Raw genomic sequence first — 24,854 nt, forward strand, 5'->3', positions numbered from 1 at the left:
TTTTATTCTTGACTAGACTATTAAAAAAACAAAAAAAAAAAAAAGAATAATTGTTTTCTAAGAACTAAATAATTGTTTTTTAATTTTTATTTCGAAATAAAATAGCCTTAATTGTAAAAATTTCTTCACTGTATCCTTAAAACTTAAAATTATAGTTTTGCTGCCATACATCTGAGCAGATTGTCTGGAATTCCAAACAATTTTTCAAGACATGGGGTCTCAAATAGCAACCTATCTTCATTGTTAATGACAAAAAATTATTATCAGACTGCTTTTGGCCGACAAAATAAAGACCAGGATCAAGATCAAACTGACTTGAACATTTTGAACTCAAAAGAACTAACTAAAAGAAATGAAGGACTATGCTCTGCTGAGAAAACTGTTAAAAACCCATTTTATAGTGCTTTAACAGTATAAATTAATAGAAAAGGAAACCAAGATGGAGTTTTAATGAATAGTGACAAGTATTCAATTACACCTGCAAACCAAATAGTGTAAATGATGTATGTGCAGGCTTCAGCTTATTTTTAGAATGCTTCATAATCATTACAAGACGAAGGCCTCAAGAATATCCATCAATACAAATCAGAAGCTAACTAGGTTCTTCTCCTTCAAGCTTTCAACAGTCTCCTTCAAACTTACATCAAGAGGAGTGAACTTCACACCTAGACTCTCTGCTCTCTCTTTCGATACTTGATATTTTGTCGCAGGTGGCTTGTCATCTGTACATCTGCCAAAAATCCAAACCTAATGAAACTATGCCCATTTGCCAGTGTATGAAACTGGTAATCAGAAGTACAGCTCTGGTCTTTCTACCGAATATAATCAGTATGTTGACTAATAGACTTACTCTTTGGGAAGATTGTTATCTGGGTAAAGTTTGTGAAGAATCTTCATAGCCTCAGAAGAGTGTATAACTGTCCCAACTAAACAGTATCTTCCAGAAGCTGAAGGATTCTCGAAGGCACAGATATGTGCATTGGCAACATCTCTAACATCAACCCATCTGTATGTTGTATTTGGATATTTTTCTGCTCCTGCCATCCAGTAATCTCAAGTGTTGCATCACAAATAATCTCAACTACAAAAGAATATCCATAAAAAGAAGGAAGCTGTGGAAGGAAACTTTGGAATAATTTGGCAATTCATGACAAAAGAAGGAAACTTTGGAAATTTGCATGGAAATTTGTGATTGAGCATAAAATTTTTGGCTATATCCATAAAAGGAAGTTAAGAACGTATTGATTTTCATGTCAGAAGATGCAAAATATTCTAACTAGTAGATGAAAAGAGTACCATTTATAAGCTTCAGAACTGACTCTGCACTGGTATTAAGAGTTGGCTGTAAGAGAGGACCAATCACCAATCCTGGGTTTATTGTAACCATGTCCATTCCATTCTCTTTGGTAAACTTCCAAGCAGCTTCTTCTGCTAAGGTTTTGGAGAGCATGTACCATAACTGATAAGGAAAAAGAGAAAATAAAGGTACATTGGCCACAGATAAATTGATGAGGGTGAAGGAAAAAGACAGAGAATTTGCATATGAGAGGCTCCAGTTAGTTGCTAACTCATATTTATCATCAGATAAATCCTTTCAGGCAGACTAAATGAAAACAGAGAAGCATACCAAAAGAGAGGCTATTTTAGTCCCAAAAAGCACTTGTATGCACCTTAGATTTCTCACAGAAATCAGGATCTGAAAACCAAGTCTCATCAACTATTACATCAGGAGCAAGAGGTTTGCCATTGAAAGCAACTGCAGCCATGGATGATGTTATAACCACTCTTTTGATAGAAGAAACTTTAGTACATGATCTAAGAACATTCAGTGTCCCCTTCAATGCAGGATCAATAAGTTGTGCCTGAAAGGAGAAATCAATAATTATAAGGACTAGCATACATAACAAAAATCAAAATTTGGGGCAAAATTCAAAGTAACATATAAAAGTTCCCAGCAACAATAACAAAAACATAAATAAAAAAAAACCATAGCGGTTGATCACATTTTAATCAATCAATTTTGCTATAAGCTGATATAGAAGCATCCTAGTTGGAATTTTTGTTCAAATGTTCTCCTAAAACATCACCAAGACTATAGGTAATTGTACTTGAAATTGACAATTTTGACGATATTTATATTTTGAAGCTAATTTTACAACTATGTAATTGAAGGGAAAGAAAATGTACCTGGGGATCAGTTACAGTGAAGTAAAATGGGGATGCTGTATGGAAAACACATTCGCATCCCTTAACCACCGGATCAAAAGATCCTTCATCCAGTAAATCGGCTTTGAACAATTGCAGTCTTTCTTTAGCCCCATCAAGTGCAAGTAAGTGTTCAATCTTCTTTGGATCATCTGTGCCATCAATAGAATTCCTTGAATGTTATGGAGAATACTATATTTTGTCATATATATCCATTGAAGCGAAAGTCACAAACCAATAGAGCTCGGTATATATAAACTGCTGAACTTAACAACATAGATGAGCCATCTGAGTGATGGAATAAATTAAATAGCCAATTTTTTTCTTTTAAAACTTAAGAAAAATGTACTCCCTACTTTTATATAAGAAAAGAAAAAAAACATGTATACTGATACAGCAAACCCATTTCTGATTTCACATTGTTTATTCTGCTTGTTATCTCCACAAAATGAGAACCATTTAAATTCCAGCTGGTTTTAGTTATGAATTCCTGAACAAAGTATCGTTTTTTCTTGTATGTTTTCTGATGTTCTAATTTTTATTTACCTCCAACATTGGTGCAAATAAGACATTATTTTCTTATTTGCATACATTGATAACAGTCCCTTCCAACATTATCACAAGCTGAAACTAATTAAATCAATCCATTCAAATTTTTAGCAATCAAAACAATTTGCATTCCAACACAAATTTAGGCCATGAAATAAAAAAATTGGCTCATCAATTAAAAATTCTCCAATTCCACATCTTACATCAGAAAGGTAAGATTTATCTAGGACCCAACACAAGTTTAGCCTATGAACTCAAATTCAGAGTTTGTTCTCACCAAAACTCGATTTCTAAAACAAATTACAATCGAAAAGTTAATCATTTCCCAGAAATCGAACAACTTAGAACAATCACAAAATAAACAAAGGTGAAAATTTTCAGTTGCTATCTAACTAACAAACAAGACCAAGAACATAGAAATGAAGTCAACGATCAATTCATGCACTCCCCACAAACCCAAGTACTAAAAAATGATCATAAGATGATATAAGGATTGGAACTTTGATATTATAATGCGATTTCAAAGCCAAACCAAGAACAAAAACGCAGCCAACAATCAAAAAGAAAGATAAGAGTTACAATCACAGACTTGGGTCACGAACTGAAGCTTTGACTCTGTAGCCACGTTGAAGCAATAACTTCACTAGCCAGGAAGCTATGTAACCGGATGCTCCGGTCACACCCACTAGTTTCCCTTCTCCACTCATTCTCCCCTCTGTTGGTTCTCAGATTTTTTGCAAAAGAATCATGTTTGATATTTGTCTTTACAAAGCAGACAGTGGAGCTCTACTGTCGTGAGCAAGAATGGCTTAACCAGAGATGGATTGGGCTCAGAGATAAATGGCTTTGGTGCAAAGAATGGTATTAGGCCCATTCTTCAATAGCCTGCAAACTTTGAAATTAGTTTTTGTTGGATTTGCAATTAGCCACTTTTCATATGGTATGGTTGCAAACAGGAGAACCCTCTGAAAGTAAAACTGAATTGAATTGAATTCTTATATTTATTGACCTGGAGACAGATTCAAGTTTGGATTTTCCTCCCAAATACTAAAAAAAAAAAAACATTGAGAAATTGGTCAATCCTTGAGAATGCTACTTTCTCGTACTTGTAAACTACAATGTTAAACAGAGAGAAAAAAAATAAAAAATAAATAAAAGCTACAAACAGAAACCAAAATTCCTCAAACTCATCCTGGTTTTGCATGCCCAAGTTAATAATCTGTCCGCAACTGTATCTGCAAATCCAAAATAAGCATCACTCCAAGTTCTTTTGATTGCCAAAATGAAAAAAGGAACCAATAAACCAGCTGCAAATCCCAACGCAATTACCAAATAAAACCACTTGTCATCAACACTGCCAAAGTCATTCTCATCAGTAGTTCCTGTATTTCTTGAATTATCACCAGGACATTCAACTTCAAGGGGAGCCCCACAAAGACTAGGATTTCCAGAAAAGGAAGATGCCTCAAAAGTTGTCAAGTGCCCAACAAAAGGGATTCTACCTGAAAAATTGTTGTCTGATAAGTTCAAGTATCCCAAGAATGATAGTAAAGACATGCTTTCAGGAATTGGACCTGAAAGCATATTTCTTGACAGATCAAAAGAAGCCAGTTGACGCAATTCTGAAATGCTATGAGGAATTTGACCGCTGATGTGATTTCTTGACAAGTTCAAAACCACTAAGCCTACCAAATTTGATATTACAATAGGAAACTCGCCTTTCAAATTGTTTCCTGAAAGGTCTATGCAAGTTAAAAGGGAAAGAGTCTTGGTGTATTCGAAAGACTGACCTTTTATAGTCACAAATATATTTTCCTGATAGTAGAAACCTGGCAAAATCGCATAAGGTGAATTATAATTAATGTTCTGCACATGAGTCATGGCTTCAAAATTGCCAAAATTAGCAGGAATAATACCATCCAACTTATTTTCTGCGAGGTCAAGTACTTGTAGAGAACTCAAATTTGCAAGTGTAGATGGAAGCTCTCCAAAAAATGAATTTGATCTTAATCTAAGAATTTTAAGATCCTTAAAACCATTTCCAGTCCATGATGGTATAACACCTGTCAATCTGTTATTTCCAAGGTCTATAGTCTCCAAGAATGACAAATTTCGGAAAGACAATGGGAGTTTTCCAGAAATCAGGTTGTTGCGCAGGTGTATAGTTCGAAGGAATTTTAGTTCACCAAGAGACTCAGGAATCACCCCAGACAAGTTGTTGCATTGAAGGTCTAAGACTTGTAGCAGATAACAATTCCCAATATTTGTTGGAATGTTTCCCGATAAATTGTTTTTTGAAAGATCAAGAATTACCAATCCAAAAAGTCCTTCCCCTATACTGGTTGGGATTTCACCAATAAGTTTGTTGCTTGCAAGTGAAAGGTGGTTCAAGAATCGAGTGAGGTTGCTTATGGATTTTGGTATAGGACCTGAAAATTTATTATTGGAAAGATCTAAGGCTTTAATCCTAACATTTGGAATAGGAAGAGCTCCTTCAAGGAGGTTATATTTCAAATCAATACTTGCAAGAGGATATATATTGAAGGGATTTGGTAGAGAACCTTGCAGTTGGTTGAAAGAAAAATTTAAGAAGACTATATTGCTAGAAATACTCCAAAACCAGTTCGGTATGGAATCTGAAATACTAGCATTTGAGAAATCAAGAAAACCAATGTTTCTTTGTGATTTAAGCCATGCTGGAAATGAAGGACCCAACTTGCATGAACCCATAAAAAGATAACGAACTTGAAAGGGAGGAACCCAATTTGAATCCAGTTTGAGAATTAAAGAATTGGCAGACAAACTCAAAGTCTGCAATTCTTTTAACATCGAAAAATGAGATTTGGATAGAATACCAGAAAGATGATTGGAAGAGACATCTAGGAAAGACAACTCAGAAAGTTGGCCAAGATTAGTTGGGAGAGATCCGCTCAAATGATTATAAGAGACATCAAAGAAAGACAAGTTCGAGAGTTGTCCTAAACTATACGGAAGAGTTTCATTTAGTGCATTCCTGCTGAGTGAAACAGTAGTCAAGTGTTTCAAACCTCCAATAGAAGTAGGGATAGAACCGTTAAATGAGTTGAAATCCAAAATGAGTTCAACAAGATTGTGAAGCTCACCCAACCAATTTGGTAATTCACCTACGAATTCATTGCAACGCAAATTTAAGTACTGCAAACTAGAGAAGGAACTTTTGGGAAGGCAAAATTGTGTTTGTCCAAGAACTTCAGGCAAACTTCCTGTCAAATAATTATATGATAAATCAAGATATTTCAGATTGCAAAGTTTACCTATTGATCTTGGAATTTGACCGTTGATGTTATTGAAAGGCAGGGAAAGATGAGTCAGGGATGTCAAGTTTCCAACGAAGCTAGGTAACTCACCATATAAAGAACAAAAATCTAAATCAAAAACTTCAATCTTTTCCCAACTTCCCTTCAATACTTGATAAATGTTGGCTTTAACACTGTTCCCAGAAAGATACAAGAACCTCAAATTTGGAAGGTCACTATAACCAATTGGAATACCTCCATTGAAAAAGCTGTTGCGGGCATCAAAGAATTGAAGCATACTAATGTTAGGAACCCAATTGGGCAGGGTGGAGTTGAAATCATTGTCACTAAGGTCAATAACAGCAATGGAGCTAAAATTAAGAAAACCATGAAAAGAAACGGAACCGTGTAGGTTACAAAAAGATAAATGGACATCACTTAAATGTGGAAGCATGTTCAGTGCTAAAATCCAATCTGATCCTACCATTGACAGGTCAACTCCATTTAGTGCCAGATATTTTAAAGAGGAAAGACTAGTCATCCATTCAAGACTGTCCACAGTTAAACAACAAGAATCAGAAGAGACATTAAAATACTGTAAAGTAGAAATGTTTCCCAAATTTTGAGGAATTTTGCCGCTAAAACCTGCACTTGCAAGATTTAGATACTGCAATTTCTCCAAAGAATGAAAGAATATGGGAATTGGAATCCCATTAAATGAATTAGAACTCAAATCCAAATGTCTCAAGGACTTCAGTTTTGTCAATGAAGGTCTAATCTCCCCACTCAATCCCCCTACCTCGTACTTGTATGGGTTGTGAAGATCAACGGTAATAACAGCTGATGTACTATTATCACAATATATTCCCCACCATTGACAACAATTATTTCCCTGCCATGACGAGAGCCAATTCTCAGGATCCTTAAGACCACTTTTGAAGTCAACAAGAGCTTCTCTATCAGATTTTAAGCAATCCACCATCTGGGCATAGCTATTGTGAATTAGACCTGCCATCAAAGCAAGGGCAAGTAGGAGCATTGGCAGGAGTGACAAAGTTTCCATCGATGTAATTGCCAAGCCTTAAACCATAGAGTTAAGCAGACAGAATACTATATATAGACAGTTCATGTTTTTGTTCAGTAAAGAAAGCTTCTTTTTCTTCGAATTATGAGTTGGAAGTTTGAAGCGTTTTTTACCATAAGACATCAAAGAAAAGTTAAGAAGATGAGACATCAGATAGTTGATTATTGTTTATTACAATTGCAAATAACTTTATGTTGTTGGTATTTTCTTTTTGTTTTTGCTTGATATATTGTTTTATTAGTCAAAAAAACACCAATCATAAAACAATGAATTCCACATTGTTCACATAGTTACAATCACAAGTACCTTTCGTCATATTCAGGTTAAGTTGGTGAAGAAATAGACACATTTCTATTAGGTCCTTTGAGGCTTTATGTTTTCTTAATCCAAATCCAAGGAAAGGCAATTCCAAGAGGAACTAGTAATGAACTGAAAGTTTGCTTCCTTTTATTTTATGAAATTGGAAAAAGAAGGAAGAGAGGTGAGAGAAAGGATATGAGAGAGAAAATAAATTAGGGATTCTTTAGAACTATGGTTTTTAGGAATTTAACTAACTTTAGAGGGATCCATGACATTTAATTTTTTAATGTAAAAGTTCACTAACTTATCAAAAAGTTAAAGTTAGGATGTAATTGCAAGAACTCTTAAAGTTATATCTGTGTATTGGACTAAATTTTAACAGAAATCTTAACTACTTATTAGTCATTCCTACTTATTAAAAGAAAAATTAAAATAGACCTAAATAATATAGGTTGATGATGTCTATAATTATGAATTTGATTAATAAGATATATTTTCTAATAATAGAATAAAAAAAAACTCTAGCAGCCTCACTCTCTCTTACTCTCTCTTTCCTTATATCCTTCTAGATTTTATTTCTAAACCACCACCAACCAGCTTTCTTTGGGCGGCGGTGGTTTCTTTCCATCCCTCACTATTTTATTTTATTTTTTTTAGTTTTCTTTGTAAGAATTTTTAAATCTATGATTGTTTGGAATAAAATTTAGATTTAGTATCTCATATCGAGTGTTTTTGTACCCTCTTATTGGGTTTTTTCTTTTTCTCCTTTCATATAATTGTTTCTCGTTATTGAGGAGATTTTATTTGGATTTATTCTCTGACAATTTGAAATACAAGATGAATTATTGGTTGCTTGTGATTGGAGACTTCAGATCTTCAAGTTTGGGTAAGTTTCTTTTACCAATAGAGTCTAGTAGTACTGCGTGTTCCTTCATTAAAGTTTGTTATATTAAACTCTTTTGCGGGTGTTAAAATTGTAATAAGTTTCTGAAAAAACTATGTTTAGGGCAATATTGCGAAATGTTTCTTTTGAGAATGGACCAGTACCTTGCCAAGATCAAGAACATTTTCAAACAGAAGATTTCAATTTTCTATATTTATATTTCTTATTATTATAAAAATATTATTATGATGTACTCAACTTATATTTATTATTAATGAATTACTAAGTTTTCCTAAAAAAAAAAAAAAAAAAAAAAAAAAAAAGATGTATTTTCTATTACGTATAATATCAAACCTTTATAATGTGTCATTAAATTATTACATATGTATGATTAAGATTAAATTATCAAACCTTTTATAATAACATGGTAATAACCAATTTTAACATATAAATTTCCATTTTGTCAAATTGTATTATCAAGCCAGATAATAGAATTGATTGATTATAAAAAGTTTATTAAGATGCTGAAAAATTAATGCAATATCATTCAGCATCAAAGAGAAGAAATTTGCAATGGAAAGGAAAGTTTAAACCTTTAGATTACTTCATAGCATTTAAGGAGGACAAAAGTTGAAAGATTTGCAAATAACTATTAAAAACTACTTAAATAGAGAGAAAACACTACTTGCTGCACACAAGTAAGAACAACTTCCTAAACCTCCATTAACTGGAACAATATCTGCATATATCACTTGCTTCATTCTATAAAACTGAATCTCTCACTTGCTATGCTTCTTCCTCCGATGCTGTATTTGCTTCATTAATTACAAGGTGTGAAATAAAAGTAGATGCATCCACATTCTGGTTCTCTTCCTTGTTCTTTTCCAATTCCTCCTCTTTGTATCAGGAAGAGAAGAATAAGAAGAATGCTCAGTTGAGACTCCATTTGCTTCACCTAGTAAAACAAGACTCTCCACAAAAGTATCCAAATAAAAAGAGTGTACATCGCCCTCGAAGCCAGCATTCCAGGTTTGTTTTGTCTTTGGATCATAGAGAAAAAGTTCTCCACCTGCTCTCGCCAACAGAACCCTACCATTGTTCCTAGATGCAACTAACCTTTGTACCCTTTCTGAAGGTGCAAATTGAAAAGCTTAGTCCAAGATTCTGCAACACCATACTCTTTCATCATCCAAACTGAACCAATTCTGCTCCAAGACATCTGACTCTCGCAAATGGAACTAACATAAGCGCTTCATCAAGTACTGCAACTTCCATATCGATATACAGTTCTCCGACTAAAAAATTTGGCACTCCCATTTCCCAAAACACCTCTTTGCCCAAATCAAATGATACAATCATATTGCGTATGCTATCCCTGTTTCGTGCAGTACCAAGCCAGTGGCAAGCACCATTCACAAAGGCACAGAATGAATACTCCCAAATTACATATTTCAGATCATTATCCACCATTCTCCAAGACCCACTTCTCAAACTGTAAACCTCAGCCAATGGTGGAACAACATAACAGCAGCGACGATTGGCATGGAAATATACTAACCTCACCAATTTATAGTCATCAATTGTGGAATCAAAACCAAACCCAAGTGAGTGCATAAGAGGTCCATGTGACATATATAACACATCTGGTTTAGGAATTGATAGTGTCTTTCTAATACTAGGGTTCCATAAAGCAGCTATATTAGTGGAACTGACTGACAATATCGTCAGACAAACAAACTACTCCGTTACAAGAACCAAGAATATTGACATAATAACACAAGCCTTTAAATGGGTAAGTTAGTTCCTTTACAGGAAGAAGGGGGAAGCTTTCATCTGAGTAAAGAAAAAAGCGGTCATTGTGTTTCCTTAGACCCTTAGTATACCTAAAGAGAAGTAGGTCACTTTCCACGGAGGTTTTCTTCAGGTGTTGGCTTATAAAAGAAGGGCTGGTGATTAAAAAGTTCCATGCTTTTGATAAGCGCCTCAATTTGAGGAGTGATTTCACCGGCAATCTTGAGAGAATTTCTCTTGGCACTTCTTTCAGGAAGATGATCCGACATGATACCATTTCTTTTCTTGGTGCAGGATAGGACCCTAAAAATAGTGTGGGGCTTTCAAGTTGGGCTTAACTCTTCGATTATGGTGGGCTGTCTGTAGGTTCGTTTTAACGAACTCTTTTTCAAATTCGGATGTTCAGGCTTTTTAACACTCTCCTCTCCTGAATCTCGCAACATTCAATTGCCTAAAAAAAAAAAATCTCCAAATGGTTCAATGACCTTAGTTTAGTAGAATAAAAAAGACCATCCTTTCCACTTTCCAATGTGAATTCGGGTTCAAATTTATTGAAGGCATGTAAAAGATTATTCATGATTGTAATTGTAATTATTTTGCTTCTCAAAATAAAACAAACTCTCTAATCTGCAGAATCAGAAATTAATATGAATTACATGTTACGTTCTTTCTGAGTTATACTTTTTTGGCGCATTATCAGTTATCAAAGCCTGCACCTTTCCTTCCAATCTTGGAAGCATACTTGATGGATACTATAATATAAGTCAAGCATTACAAGAAACAAAGGAGCTGCTATTTTCCTTAACATGCTGAAAATTAACACATAATTCAGCATCAAGAGGGAGAGAAAAGAAATACAGATTTGCAATTACTAAGAAATGCATGTTAAAATGATCAGCTAATCTTGTTTTGAAACTAGGGAGTTATATCAGTACAAACTTCAAGATTAAGAGAGTTAAAGTAAAAGGAAAGAGATAGAGATTCCACTGATTTCACATGCACTACAAAATTCAGCTAATCTTCTTCATCTCTGTAATTGTACCAGAAGATGATGGATTCTTTGAACCTTCGCTTGCTGCAATTTGTATAACGTCTGTAGAGGAAGCATGCTCATCCAAGACATCGCGTCAGCATTATCAGACTCTCCATATGCTTCTTTCCTTTCTTCTTCTTCTTCTTCTTCCTCCTTAGATTTCTTCTGGTATGCACCAGCACTAGAAGAAGCGCGCTCCATTGCTGCTCCTTTTACTTCATTGATTGCATGGTGTGAACAAAAGCTAAGAGCTTCCTCGACGAGGACCCACCCCCTTTCTAAACCAGCACCAACAAGAAACGCTCATTGGTATTTTCAATTCCTCCATTAGTATACCTGATTATAATTAGGTCTTTGTTTCTTATCGTTGTATTGGTGAGATGGAGGGTTATAAAAGAAGGGCTAGTGATTAAAGAAGACCATGCTTTAGAAACGCACCTGTATCTGATGAGTGATTTTACTGGTAATCTTGCAAGAATTCCTACCACCACTTCTTGAGGTAAGTGATCTGACATTTTCTCCCTCTTCTTGTTTACTCTCCTTTTCAGCCCTTAAAAAGCAGTTTATGTAATTGGAAATCAGACAACTGAGCGTTAGAGAAGAATTTAGGTAGGATTTTTCGTTTGAAAATGTTTCCATTTGTTTTAGAAGTTTCTGCTAACGAATTGCCATAGTTGTAAATTACATCATGTTTTAATTTATATTTTAATATATTAGACAAAGAAGATATTAATTAAAATTTTTATAGTAAGATTTAGTAATTATCTATTATTTTAAATAATTATAAATGAGAACGATCATACAAAAATATTAATTTGAAAAAAAGCTATTTTTATTAATAATTATTTTTACAAAATTAATATAATCCAAATATAATATAAATATAAATTAATTATCGATCGACGAGGTAAATCAACTTTAATTTCTAACCGTCAATGTTAATAAAACATATTTAACTACATAAATCAATAATCAACTATATGAAATAATGAAATCAACTATTAAGGCTTCAAACTCTTAACTTCCAAATGTATAATGTAAATTTTTAAACAAATTATCTTCCAAATGTATTTATTTATTATGTTTTATTATTTTAAGAATGTTTCCTTCAAAAGAATAAAATTTTCAATGCTACACCAATCTTTTTTTTTTATCTAAGAATTTTTTTTAAGGAAAATTACACCAATCAATCATTTTTAATTACCTTATATTGTGTTTGTATTTATATGTTTAATTTGAAATCTAAAATTTTAAAGCGTAAAATATATTTTAAGTAACACCTATTCTAAAAAAAAAAAAAAAAAACATTGGTTTATATATTCCTTTTAATCTCAACTTTAGGAATCATTTTTTTCATTATTTTCTTTTCGAGATTATCACATTTTAATTTTTAAAATTTAATATAAATCAATCGAATTAAATTTTATAAACATATAGAATTTAAATAATGTATTTTAATTAAATTATCCAAGCCTATAAATTTAGGCATAACATTCGAGAACTTAATCCCACGAAATTATTAGAATTTTTAAATAGTAAATATTAAATAATTTTTTGTTGGTTCAAAGGCTTTTACAACCTTTAATTTTGATAATTAAGAAAAATAATAAATTGAAGTGATTTATTATATAAATTATTCTAAAATCTTCTGTATAAAATTAATCAAGAGAATTCATTAAAGTGAAGATTAAAATCTATCCTAATGAAGGTCAAAGAATTAAGATTACTTGAAGACTTAAAGTCATATGATTAATAAGTTGATCATTTGATCGAGATTATCACACTCTTGTTAAAATAGAAAGATTAATTATGCTTATTCTAACTAAAATTAAAAATATATTTCTTGCAGTTTTTCAATGTTTTGTATTTGAAGGAAGTTATATTCTTTAAAAAAATATATTATTTGTTTACAAATATTATTTTTGAATTAAAAATATCCATTTGTGTGCTAAAGAGATTTTGTGGGAGACAAACTAATTTCTAGTTTTAGTTTTAAAACTCTCTCTATCACAGTTTTAATTTCCTTCTTCTTCTTTATACTTCAAATGCATTATCTCTATGAAAAGAGAATGAATCATCTTTTTTAGAGAGATTTTTCAAAATTGATTTGAAAAACATCTTTAAAAACTAATAGAAATTTATAAGTTCTTCGAAAAATTTATGGGCAATGGTTAGTTCTATAATTAGGCCTATTTCTATTGTATTTGGCTTTGCTCTTGCCTTTGAAAAGAGTACAATAATAGAAGATTTCAAGATAATTTCTTGAGAAGTGGATACAGACGTGAGAAGTACCGAATCACTGTATAATTAACTGTGTTGATTCATCCCTCTTGGATATTTGTCTATAGAATCCTACATTTTTAACCGCAAAAATACACTTTTGAATAAAATGGCTAAATAGTTAAATGCAACTACATTTCAACAATGAATCAATATATTTATGAAAAAGGGGGAAAAGTAACAATAGTCTCAAATATCGGGTACGAAATAGTACTTATAATACATAAAATATATTATAAAATGTAAAATAAAAGTTATATGTTGATTTTTATATAGTAATTTGATATTTAAATAAAAATAAAAGCAATTAGCATATAATAAAAATTATATAAATCAATACGTTGAAAAGAATATAAATGACATGATTCATATTTAAATTGCTATTTTAAAGAAATAAATAAATATATTAATTTTTTTAATGAGATATTATAGTGCAAGATATATAACTAAAAAGAAATTCTTCATTTTCTCCCTCTTGTTGTTCCAAATTGTCAATTAATTTATATGAACATTGAGGAACTTATTTACTTATTTCTTTTATTCCAATAGAATTTTACTGTATATATAAAAATCATTATATTTATTAAAAATCTAAATAAAAATTTATAGTTTAATTATATAAATAAAAAAAACTAAAAGAGTTTAAAAAAAACTAAAAAAGTATATATAAAAAAAAAAAAAGCTTATACTGAGTATAGTTACGTTAAGCACGTCATAAAAATAATTAGTTATTTTAAAAGACGACTACATGTTGACTGACACGTGGAGTTGACGTCAACATAAAAATATAGTAATGAATCATTGCTACCCGCCAGGACTCACAGATTCTCGAGCATTACATTGTTCAAACCAAATACAAAAGCTGCAGAAAGGAAAATTGAAGAGAAGAAAAGAAATGGTAAATCCAATCCCTGAAAACATCCAGAGGATATGGGAACATTGGAACATCCGTATCGCAGTTCTTTTCAGTCTTTTCTTGCAAATCATTCTCATTGGATTAGCTCCTTCAAGAAAATGGACTGCAAATAGAATTATGATGCTATTGGTATGGACAGGTTACTTGCTCGCCGACGCAACAGCAAATTTTGCGGTTGGACTCATCTTCAACAGCCAGAGCAATCCTAAAGACTCTACTCTCTCTCGTGAAAATGGCGACCTTCTGTCTTTCTGGGCTCCATTTCTTTTACTCCATCTTGGTGGGCCAGACACTATCACTGCTTTTGCTCTTGAAGACAATCAGTTATGGCTTAGGCATTTGCTTGCCCTAATTGTCCAAGCCATTGCTACTGGTTATGTTTTCATTCAAACTCTTCCAAAGAACAAGGTAATGATTCCAACATGTCTGCTATTTCTTGCTGGGCTTATTAAGTATTTGGAGAGGACTTGTTCTTTGTATTTTGCTAGCAGAGATAAATTTAGAGATTCTATGCTTAGAAAACCAGATCCTGGGCTTAATTATGCAAAATTTGTTGAGGTTTTTGCTTTAGAGCAACCAGAAGAACTCCAATTAAAGAAAAAAAATGAAGGCGAAAAAAAGACTACTGATATCCGTCTTGAAGTAAGAAAATTAAATGATCTTGATCTAGTAAAGGAGGCTTATAAGTACTTCAAAATCTTTAAAGGACTTATTGTTGATCTAATATTTAGCTTTCGTGAGCGCGATCAGAGTAGATATTTCTTCAATAGCATATCTCCAGGGGATGCTTTTAAAGTACTAGCGATAGAGCTCAATTTCATTTATGAAGTTCTTTACACAAAGATTGTTGTTGTTCACTCCAAGAAGGGTATGTTTTTCCGCTTCATTTCTTCTATTTCGGTTATCGCAGCCCTTACAATCTTTTATTTTCATGTGAAGAAGCATAATTTTGACAAATTTGATGTTAAGGTTACTTATGCCTTGTTGCTTGGAGCCGTAGGTCTTGATACAGTAGCCCTTATAATGGCTATTTTCTCTAATTGGACAATTGTTGCTGTTCTAGAGAGAGTCAGTGCTAGGCCTGAGGATCAATCATCTAATTGGCCATTGCTTCTCTTTAACAAATTCCTTTCTCTAAAGAGATCAAAGATGGATGCTTGTGGAACAGACAAACATACTCTTTATACACCCATTCCTTTTCGAAGGTGGTCTGAATCTGTCAAAGGCCATAACTTGATTAGGTATTGTCTTAAAGAACGCCCAAGAAAGGTTCACCATATCAAGCACTTCTGCTTTGTTAATCAATGTGTCAGCATAAGAAAAAACATTGATCAGTGCATAAAAACCAGTTACAGAAAAGTCATCCATCGGTTTTTATGCATTGATAAAGCAATAAAGTGTCTGACTGCTTTAAAGGATGGACTTATTCATCTGGTGGGTCTGAAGGATTTTTTGGATGAGATGAAATATGTATCGAAAGAGCCACTAACTATGGAGCTTTGGGAATTTATCTTTAGTGAGCTGCAAATGAAATCTTGGTTGATTGATGACCCAGAAACTGCAAGAAAAATTTGTACAGCTAGAGGTGAATGGGTTCTTTTAAACAATGGTTTGGGTAAAGATCAAAGCTATTTAATGACTTATATTGTTGGTATTACATTTGATGAGAGTCTGTTAATGTGGCACATTGCTACTGAGCTTCTGTACAATGATAAAAATGGGATTGACAATTGTGATGATCAAAGAGAATTCTGCAAATTTCTGTCTGATTATATGCTGTATCTTTTAATTATGCAACCGACAATGATGGCGGCTGTGGCAGGTATTGGTAAGTTGAGATTTCAAGACACATGTGCTGATGCAGAAAGATTCTTTAGAAAGAAAGGCATACGGTCACCAAATAAGATGAAAAAAGCGTGTAAAAAGATTCTTGAAGTGAATACACATTTTAGGCCTACTGATGTGAAGGGAGATGGAAGCACATCTGTGTTATTTACTGCAAGTATGTTAGCTAAAGAGCTGAGAAAATTGAAAGCGCAGAAATGGAAGATATTAAGCCAAGTGTGGGTGGAAATGTTGTCATATGCTGCAAGTCATTGCACTGCAACTTGTCATGCCCAACAATTGAGTAAAGGTGGAGAACTTGTTACTTTTGTTTGGCTATTGATGGCTCATTTTGGCTTAGGAACCCAGTTCCAAACTAATGTGAGCTTGTTATCCCAAGGGCAAAATTGATTATCAGCATCTTGTACTGTGATCTTTTATTGATGTATCAGAGTGATTTGTATTCTCACTTTTTTCTTTGTTCTTGTTGTTTGTCTGTCCCACCTTCCCAGTGTTTGGCATCTTAACGCATTACAGTATCATCCATTTGATTAATGGATAATACTGTAATGGCAAAATAATACTAAATAAGTAAACGACAAAATAATAATAAATAAGTAAGACCAACCGATGTTGGTTGGGATGTAGTGAGACTCATTTCTCTTAATCAAAGGTCTTGAAGTTAGTGTCGATTTTGAGCATTGAATACATATGGATATAAATTCTCACCAGAAAAATCACTCTTTACCTATATAATATTCAAGTTCAATGTGTCAGTGGACTTTCATATACTAGTTGTTATAGACTAAAAATGATAATAAAATGAACAATTGTAGAATCCAATTAAAAAATAAATATTTACATAAATACAGTTTTTGAAATTTAGAAAAATAACTATTACAGAGGAAAAGAACTACAAACCACTCATGCACGTTTCTACGGTTGTATTATACTATAGTTTTTCATCTTCTATCTAAACATGGAAGAAAGTTCTCTTGAACGATGATAATTATTTATTACAACATTACTTTGACGTTCATGCAACGAGTTGATTGTAATTATAGCCGTGCTAATTAAAATTAGTAGATAAGGGGTTGACAATAATCTCAGACCAAGAAATCATCACAAAAGATACTACTGAGTGCTTTGAAATATTAAATACTATATTTCTATTCAAATCAATTGCATATTAATTTTAAATAGAGCTAAATAACGCAACTAGAGATGAAAGTGGTGCAGGTATTTTAAAATACTCGTACCGTTTCGATCCATTTAAAGATGGTTCCGATTCATTTAAAGAAGATATGAGGCGCCGCTCCGATCCATTTAAAGAGAATATGAGTAGTTATAAATAAGTTTGAGACGAGTAGAAATAGTGAAATTACTATCCATTATGAATACGGGTAAAGCACGGATATAAGTCTTTAAATACCAGCTATATTAAATCAGTATTTTATCCATTATTAATAAAAATTACATTTTAAATAAGTTTAGATTTAAATAGTTTAAGATTCCAAATACCCTACCCGTTTAAGAGAACTTTAAACGGGTTTTAGACGGATACAGATAGTAGCAATGTAAATGGATTCGAATACGGGTACTTAAATTGATATTTAAACATATTTAAAACAAATAAGGATAACAAAATTTTAAATGGACATGGGTATTGATAGCTTAAAATTCGCGGGTACCCATATTGCTTCCATCCCTGACCGCAACCACAAAATATGACAAATTCCGAAATAATCCACTATATAAGAAGAGTGGGTACAATGAAAATTTAATAATACAAATACAGAAGAGGATAATAGAGCGAGATTAACAATCTAAATGCCAGGATTCTTTATGACCATTGCAATCAAAATTTTCTATAAGGACAACCAATTTCTTTAATCAGAAGCTCTGTTCTCTTGCATTTTGATAGAAGAACTTTTGCCTTGCAATTTTAACTCTGTTCTTGCCACACCCCGCAGTCTGCAGAAATCATGCAAGGATTAAATGCATGTATTGATGATACATAACATAGGATGGGTCTAAAATTCTTACCTTCTCAATCTTTTACGAAACACTGAATATCAGAAGCACCAAAGAAGTGAACAAACAATGTCCCTGACATGAAAACCATCTCTGAATTTGGTTATGATAAAACGTGGCGGATCACCTAACACAAAAAAGACAATTAAAAAAAAAAAAAAAAAAAGGAATGGGAGAATTGGACTTCCACTTCCCAATCTCATCCTATCAGCCAAATTATATATGTTTGCTCATTGATGAAAAAATAGATTTGACATCAGCCTGTAATGTAGAAACATTTTGTGCGATTATAGCAACCGATTGACAACAAAATATGCAAAGCAAAACACAAAGAAATAGCTTTAAGAATTGATTCTTTACCTCCTTTGAACTCCATAGTCGACGGATGCTAGAGATTCTCCAAACTGCCAATGAAAGGTGTAAACAACCACCCTTTTTAGCTCCTGTCAAGATAAATGGTAAAGAGAATCAACAAATAAGTGGACTAGCATAGTTTCGTTATCATATGCAGAATAATTAGAATAAAACGATAGTGTAAGAGTGACATTTCTTTATTTTTTTCTTTAATTATTCTCTTTTTTTTTTTTTTTGTGTGTGTGTGTGTGTGTGTGTGTGTGTATGCGTGTGTGTTTGTGTGCGCATGTCATTACATGGTTTAAGAATTCACCGTTTAGAACATGCGTTTGTCTTCAGGTGAGGTAATACATTCCTAGCAGAAAGAAAACCAGGACAGTTTATCAATTTTGAAATGTGATCCGCTCTCTGTCATTTGACAGACCAATCTCCATTTAGTTGGTAGTAGCAGTGTGTTTGGAGGTAAAGCACGATTAAAGACAAAAATATCTTCTGAACCACTTCTATTTTGCAACATGTTCTCTATCACTTCTACATATCAAATGAAAAATTGAGCTTGGAGATATCCGAAGAAAGAATTAAAAACAAAAAAGAGACCAAGAATGGTATAAGCATGAACCTGCCAAAGCCACCATCTATTGCATCAACACCAGATTTGGCATTATTAGAATTTCAGAAATGTGAACAATTGTAGGTTGATCCTAATTCATTTCACAAGGCATAAGTTGAAAAAATTAAATGTGACAGAGGGAATTGAAAGTTCAGACAAGATCATTCTGAAATCATAAAAGCTAATGATGACGCAAATTCCTCAGAAGCCATGCCAAGAAGTGTAAATGTATCAAACACTAATACTTTTAAAAAATATGAAAAAGGATAATATGGAGAATTAGGATGAGAAAACCAAGAACGTAAAGCAAAATAAGAAGTAAACAAAAGGAATGTTGAATGTATATATGATTTTGTTGCATTTCATTTTGCTTTTTTTATGCCATGTCTGCATTACCTGTAACTCTAATCAGGATCATCATAATTGTTCTCTCCTTTGATTTGGGTTCCATGAAGAGAAGCCAGCTTGATTTCTGTCTAGCTCTATCAAAATCCATATCAGAAGCTGCAAGCAAAAATAAATAAATAAATTTTAGTTCTCCAGGCTCAGAAACCATCATGCTTCTCTGTAAGATTTGAATATTCTAGACACCTGGTCAAAGAACACTTAATAGTTAATATCATATTGAAGAACCATCCAACTGTAAAAGCTCAAGCTTGTCTGGATATTTCTTTTCTGACAGCATTCCCTCATTTGATACCGGATAAAGCAAATCTTGGTTTTTGTTTCCCTTGTGATGGCCAGGAAGAGGGGAATATTTCAAGTGTCCGCTGATCATGTCTTCTTAGGGTATGGAAATGGAAATGAAAAGCAAGAGATATTTTTTCTTGAAATATGGTGATCAAGATTCATAAGATAAAGAAATCAATTGGCACCTTAACAAAGTTGAAAATTTCGGTATGCTTATTTTGAGATAATGCCAGGAAGTCATGAAATATTTACGTTGAAGCACAATGTTTATATCACAAAAACATATCAATGAAATAACAAAAATCTGCTCTGTTTGATAGGGTACAGTCTAATAATATTCAGTTGTATTCTGAAGCATACTTTAAAGTATTCACAGGAAGTTTTTCTTTCTAAGAATTTGAAATTAAACAGGAAAAGCATGCTATCAAGCTTTTGTATCATTATTGAATTGAATATTGTTTAAACCTCAGCAGGTGGGGCTTTTGTTTCATTAAAAGCTATTTTACCAAAAAAAACAATGAAGATGAACACACATGCACTCATATACATTCGCAAAAGAAAATAATCTCAGAAACTTCCAGTTACACAAATATGTTTAGAAACAAATAACATATTTTAACAAAGTATATATATCATGACATAAATTACTTGAACGGTAAAAAAAAGAAATTAAAACCAAAACAATTAGTTAATAAAAAAAGTTATTGAGGTAACTAGATGCTTACTAAGTAGTTAAACAGAACAGCCTCAATGGTTTTGTATCTAAAATGCTTGGTTTTCAGTTTAGTAACTTCTTGTCAAATAATGCCTGCAAACAGATTAAAAAGTTAAGAATTTGTAATGAAACTTGTAGAGCTACATGATAAATCAGTGAAGAAAGAAGAACGATGAGGAAGTTAAACATTTTAGTAAATTACAACGGTGCATCTGGATAGATGTATATTTGAAATGGAGGTGGATCTGGATTTGTGTTTCAAGTGAAAAATCACGAAAAAAAAATGAACTTGGTGTCAAATCCAAATGCACAGTCATATCCAACGACTATTTATCCAAATAAAACCTAAGGAAATTGAGAGGTTGTACATGAGTACAAACCTGTGAATAGCAGAGGATACTTATTATTCATCCAACAACAGATAGCATCGGTCCCATTGAATCCTCTGTCCATCAATTTGAATCTTTGGGATGTGAGAAATATTGCGCCAATCCAAGCACTTCTTGTTTCCACATCTTTCCTTGAGGCGAGGACATTGGCTAATATCCAATAGCTGTAAAGAGGTAAGGTGACGCATCCCTGGAGGCAAAGACATTAATTTGGGGCAGCTCACGATATATAGCTCTTCTAAACAGGTGAGATTTTGCAGCCATTCTTCGGGTAGATATTCGAGATCCTCAACTGTGATAGTCCTTAATTTGGAGAGAGGACTTGCAGTAACAGTGGAAGAATCCTTGTGATCCAATAGATAGCTGCCCTCCCATTGAATCTTTTGGCCATCAATTCGAATATTTCGGATGTGAGATATTTTTTGCCAATCAGAGCATTTGCTGCTTCCATACCTTTCTTTCAACTTGGCACAATTTATAATATCTAATTCTCTTAAAGAAATGAGGCTATACATCTCAAGAGGCAGACTAGCTAACCTTGGGCAATCCATGAGATGAAGTTCTTGCAGAGAAGTGAGCTTCTGCAGTAATTCTTTGGGTAGAGTTTCAAGATCCTCAATTGACACAATCCACAATACCTTCAACATGAAGAGGGAATGTCCAGGCGTGGAAGAAGTTGACGCCGCTGCCCCCATCACCATCTTTATTGTCTGCTGGAATGGTTCTAAGCTGGCATTCTCCAATAATAGCTTTTCATCAAGCTTTGGAAATATTGGCATGCAAGTCAGCTTAGGGCAATCCCGGATTTCTAATTTACAAAGACTAGGAAAGTGAGAGAGACCCGCTATATTTTTCATGGCTGGATCTAAGTTACCCATCTTCTTCCACCAACCCTCCAGGTTCGGACAGTCCAAGAGATAGAGTTCCTTCAGAGATAAGAAGAAGTTTGATTCCTCTCGTCTGCCTTCTCCATTAAGGAAATGATCCCCTTCATGGTCTATGTACTTTAAATTAGGAAAACCTTGAATTCTTAGATATTTTAGAGACTGGATATGATGTAACTGTGGAAGAAGCTCACATCTTCCACAATCTTGTATCCAGATATCAACTAAATTTGTGAGGGAAGACAGCCAATTAGGGAACCTTACACCTCCATAGTCACACACCTTAAACTTTTTCAGATTTTGATGTGGCTGAAGGCTTTGCAATGACTTCTCATCATAATCAACATGTACACAGTCATCATCATCCCTATTCCAACACAAAGACAGCGACTGAAGATGCTGCTTCTTTCTTAAATTAGCTACCTCAAATTCTGATAAGCCAGTTTTCACATGCTTCAGATTTCTTATCTCTATCCTCCCTCTCAAGTTGTGGAGAGCATCCAATTCCTTCAAACTCCCGATATGGTTAGAGACAGAATTATGGTTGGCCACCACAAACCACGTTAATGATTGAAGGGAACTTAATTGTCCAAGGCCACGTGGCATGTGCCTCAAATTCCAACATCTCTCTAAGTCCAGATGCCTAAGATTAACAAGCTTTTTTATGTCTTTTGGCAGTTCCTTGAGCTCTTCACAATCGGAAAGTTTCAGCACTTGCAGATTTTTTAGCTTGGTAATAGAATCTGGAAGTGCCTTGATTCGATCATTTTTGGAAACATCGAGATATCTCAGATGTTTCAACTTGTCAATGGAAGTTGGCACTTCCTCAATTCCAGAATTATGCAAATCAAACACGCGTAATTGCCTGAAGTTTGAAAAAATGGCTTCAAGGTTTGGCATTTTCCATCTTCCATCTTCATTGCTTAACCAAACTTCTTGACTGGGCAGAAGAAATGTCCGCAACTGTTTTGCTTGAAATAAGCCGACTGGAGTCTGCCAAGTTGAATTTAAATGGAAACCGAGTGACATATGGTAAGTCTTCTCATCCATGTTTATTGTATTTGAATTTATTCTGTTACTCCCAAACCCAGCCACTGAGGCTGCAAGATCATGCATTAAATTGTTCATTCTACAACTTTTTATGCTATCTAAGGCATCTCTTTTCACTTCTTGAAAAAAAGACCGCTGCAGTAAATCCATAAAGTACTCAAGACCAATGTCTTCAAGACACTGGCTTGGGTCTGATGACTTAATATACCCTTGTCCCATCCAGAGAAGAATTAACGTTTCAACGTCAAGCTCATAATCCTTTGGAAACAACCTACAGTACGCAAAGCAATTTTTCAAAGGTGAAGGAAGAAGGTCATAGCTCAATTTAAGCGTTGGCATAACATATTGCTCTCGTATATTCACTTTTGAAAGCTCCTCATCCTTGAAAGACAGCCATTCAGACTCCACATTTTTGCTATACAATAGACTTGCTATTGCTTGAATGGACAAGGGAACCCCCATGCACATTTTTAATATCTCCTTTCCTATTGCCTCCTGTCTTGGGTTCGGGACGTACCCTGGTTCAAATGCTATTTGCTTAAACAGTGACCAAGACTCTTCATTAGATAAGCTACGTAATTCATACATTATAGTGCTTCTTGTAACGAGGCCAACATTTCTTGAACGAGTGGTTATTAATATTTTACTTCCTCTTGCACCACCAATCATTGAAAGGATTAGATCCAACCACTTCTTACGATCTTCAATACAGACGTCGTCTAGCACGACTAAGTATTTTTTCCCGTTAATTTTTTCATGCAGAAGATTTATTAAAGTATCCATCTCAAGGTGACTACAGTCCTCACCAGTCATAGATTCTAACATATTTGCAACTATGAGTTTTACATCAAAAACATCAGACACATAAACCCATAGTTTTAGCTCAAAATGTGTTTTAACTTTCTCATCATTGTACACATGTTGGGCCAGTGTCGTCTTCCCCAATCCTCCCATTCCCAATATTGAAATGACAGACACATCCATGTCAAAGTTAGAATCCATTAAAAACTTTATGATTGCAATCTTGTCATCTTCTCTTCCAGAAAAAGAGGAGATAGTTTGCTTCCTACTCCTGGCCCTTACAGGTGTCTCCGTACTGCGTTCAACAATATGGAACTCTTCCAAAGCTGCGGCTAACATCTCCAGTCTATTTCTAAGGAATTTAATTTTAGGAGCCATCACTAAACCGTAAGTAAGCTGGTTTGAATGTGAAAAGAAAAGGCGTACCTTCTTCCCAATTTTATCGCCAGTCAACACTCGCCGCCGCAAAGCCTCCGTAGATAAATCTTCCGACAACATTTCTGCTTCATAAAATACTGCTTTGAAGTCATCGAGCCAATATCTTATTCTAGAATCGGAAGAGGACTTCTCCTCTGCGTCAAGAAGCCGAGATCGGATACGAAGAACAAGTTGCTTGAAATTTTCAATCTCACTTTTGAGGCTCCATGGCCACCAAATCTCCTGGAGAGATTCGGAATTCAACTTTCTCATGATTGAACCTGCAATGTTAAAGAGCGCAGCTCCTGCCATTTCCATTTCTTTCACACTGTGAGCAAAGAAGACTGTGTTTGTAGAATCCAACAGCTGAAAGGCTTATGCTCCGGGTAACAAAATCAAGTGTATAAAACAAGCTTGAAAAATATTTAAAAAATTAAAAAAAAAGAACTAAATTATTGGCGTTAGTCTCCTCGCAATCCTTGTCGTGACAGCCAATCATTTTCTTTGGTAGAGAGTAGGGGCCAACTGGATTCTTTTCTTTCCTTTTAGTTTGAAATAGATCTTGATCTTGGATCTTGGATCTAGCGACTCAAATAATTCTCAGTCTACATTTAAACTGTAGATTCGTTATCTTTCGCCTCTAAAAATTAGTTTATAGTCAAAAATTTAAAAGCAGTTTAAAAGGCTATTACCGAAGGCAACTTGAGTTTTCAAACATTCATTTAATTCTAGGGATAATATTAATTTTGATATTTGTATTGGTCATTTTT

At 33.7% G+C, this 24,854-nt stretch overlaps 5 protein-coding genes across 17 annotated transcripts; 1 reads left to right on the forward strand and 4 right to left on the reverse strand.

Annotated features, from left to right (window-relative positions):
* Positions 1-371: 371 nt before the first annotated feature.
* LOC105628740 (phenylacetaldehyde reductase) lies at positions 372-3,530 on the reverse strand. 3 transcript variants are annotated; one of them, XM_012210219.4, is made up of 6 exons: positions 3,344-3,529; positions 2,188-2,357; positions 1,671-1,862; positions 1,297-1,459; positions 851-1,031; positions 372-730 (listed from the first exon to the last, which is right to left on the reverse strand). In XM_012210219.4, the coding sequence occupies exons 1-6, from the start codon at positions 3,459-3,461 to the stop codon at positions 586-588; spliced, it is 969 nt and encodes a 322-aa protein (XP_012065609.1). In that variant the 5' UTR covers positions 3,462-3,529; the 3' UTR covers positions 372-585. The 3 variants fall into 3 exon arrangements, 2 of the variants coding, with proteins under 2 accessions (XP_012065609.1, XP_012065608.1); XM_012210218.4 differs by having other exon boundaries at positions 851-1,037; positions 3,344-3,528; XR_002283713.3 differs by having other exon boundaries at positions 491-730; positions 851-1,081; positions 3,344-3,530.
* A 311-nt stretch (positions 3,531-3,841) lies between these two features.
* On the reverse strand, positions 3,842-7,081 carry LOC105628827 (receptor-like protein EIX2). The gene has a single exon (XM_012210308.3). It carries the CDS (start codon positions 7,066-7,068, stop codon positions 3,913-3,915), a length of 3,156 nt encoding a protein of 1,051 aa, XP_012065698.2. The 5' UTR covers positions 7,069-7,081; the 3' UTR covers positions 3,842-3,912.
* A 1,976-nt stretch (positions 7,082-9,057) lies between these two features.
* LOC105628828 (F-box/kelch-repeat protein At3g06240) lies at positions 9,058-11,635 on the reverse strand. Its single transcript, XM_089722634.1, has 4 exons — positions 11,457-11,635; positions 11,154-11,394; positions 9,560-10,033; positions 9,058-9,515 (listed from the first exon to the last, which is right to left on the reverse strand). The coding sequence occupies exons 1-4, from the start codon at positions 11,633-11,635 to the stop codon at positions 9,408-9,410; spliced, it is 1,002 nt and encodes a 333-aa protein (XP_089578760.1). The 3' UTR covers positions 9,058-9,407.
* A 2,578-nt stretch (positions 11,636-14,213) lies between these two features.
* On the forward strand, positions 14,214-16,609 carry LOC105628741 (uncharacterized). The gene is made up of 2 exons (XM_020677254.3): positions 14,214-15,184; positions 15,317-16,609. Exons 1-2 carry the CDS (start codon positions 14,296-14,298, stop codon positions 16,549-16,551), a joined length of 2,124 nt encoding a protein of 707 aa, XP_020532913.3. The 5' UTR covers positions 14,214-14,295; the 3' UTR covers positions 16,552-16,609.
* A 1,259-nt stretch (positions 16,610-17,868) lies between these two features.
* Positions 17,869-24,707, reverse strand: LOC105628829 (putative disease resistance protein RGA1). 11 transcript variants are annotated; one of them, XM_037638229.2, is made up of 8 exons: positions 20,924-24,707; positions 20,554-20,636; positions 19,535-19,642; positions 19,148-19,229; positions 18,842-18,883; positions 18,535-18,617; positions 18,187-18,301; positions 17,869-18,114 (listed from the first exon to the last, which is right to left on the reverse strand). In XM_037638229.2, exon 1 carries the CDS (start codon positions 24,400-24,402, stop codon positions 20,947-20,949), a length of 3,456 nt encoding a protein of 1,151 aa, XP_037494157.1. In that variant the 5' UTR covers positions 24,403-24,707; the 3' UTR covers positions 17,869-18,114; positions 18,187-18,301; positions 18,535-18,617; positions 18,842-18,883; positions 19,148-19,229; positions 19,535-19,642; positions 20,554-20,636; positions 20,924-20,946. The 11 variants fall into 11 exon arrangements, with proteins under 11 accessions (XP_037494157.1, XP_012065700.1, XP_020532844.1 ...); XM_012210310.4 differs by having other exon boundaries at positions 18,842-19,059; XM_020677185.3 differs by lacking the exon at positions 19,148-19,229.
* Between the last annotated feature and the right edge of the window lie 147 nt (positions 24,708-24,854).

Source organism: Jatropha curcas, chromosome 6 (assembly GCF_041381405.1).
Source record: "Jatropha curcas cultivar XTBG-Jc1 chromosome 6, XTBG_Jcur_1.0, whole genome shotgun sequence".
Classification (NCBI taxonomy): Eukaryota; Viridiplantae; Streptophyta; class Magnoliopsida; order Malpighiales; family Euphorbiaceae; genus Jatropha; species Jatropha curcas.

What these genes read in the sequence shown, in the direction of transcription:
- LOC105628740 (XM_012210218.4), bottom strand. Translation starts at nt 3,461, where the DNA reads ATGAGTGGAGAAGGGAAACTAGTGGGTGTGACCGGAGCATCCGGTTAC. An exon ending in AGTTCTGAAGCTTATAAATG is followed by an intron (nt 1,038 to 1,296) that starts GTACTCTTTTCA and finishes ACTGGATGGCAG; the next exon opens with GAGCAGAAAAATATCCAAAT. An exon ending in GATAACAATCTTCCCAAAGA is followed by an intron (nt 731 to 850) that starts GTAAGTCTATTA and finishes GATTTTTGGCAG; the next exon opens with ATGTACAGATGACAAGCCAC.
- LOC105628827 (XM_012210308.3), bottom strand. Translation starts at nt 7,068, where the DNA reads ATGCTCCTACTTGCCCTTGCTTTGATGGCAGGTCTAATTCACAATAGC.
- LOC105628828 (XM_089722634.1), bottom strand. Translation starts at nt 11,635, where the DNA reads ATGTCAGATCACTTACCTCAAGAAGTGGTGGTAGGAATTCTTGCAAGA. An exon ending in AAAGACCTAATTATAATCAG is followed by an intron (nt 11,395 to 11,456) that starts GTATACTAATGG and finishes TGGTTTAGAAAG; the next exon opens with GGGGTGGGTCCTCGTCGAGG. An exon ending in ATATCGATATGGAAGTTGCA is followed by an intron (nt 9,516 to 9,559) that starts GTACTTGATGAA and finishes TGCGAGAGTCAG; the next exon opens with ATGTCTTGGAGCAGAATTGG.
- LOC105628741 (XM_020677254.3), top strand. Translation starts at nt 14,296, where the DNA reads ATGGTAAATCCAATCCCTGAAAACATCCAGAGGATATGGGAACATTGG. An exon ending in TGTTGTTCACTCCAAGAAGG is followed by an intron (nt 15,185 to 15,316) that starts GTATGTTTTTCC and finishes TTGGAGCCGTAG; the next exon opens with GTCTTGATACAGTAGCCCTT.
- LOC105628829 (XM_020677188.3), bottom strand. Translation starts at nt 24,402, where the DNA reads ATGGAAATGGCAGGAGCTGCGCTCTTTAACATTGCAGGTTCAATCATG.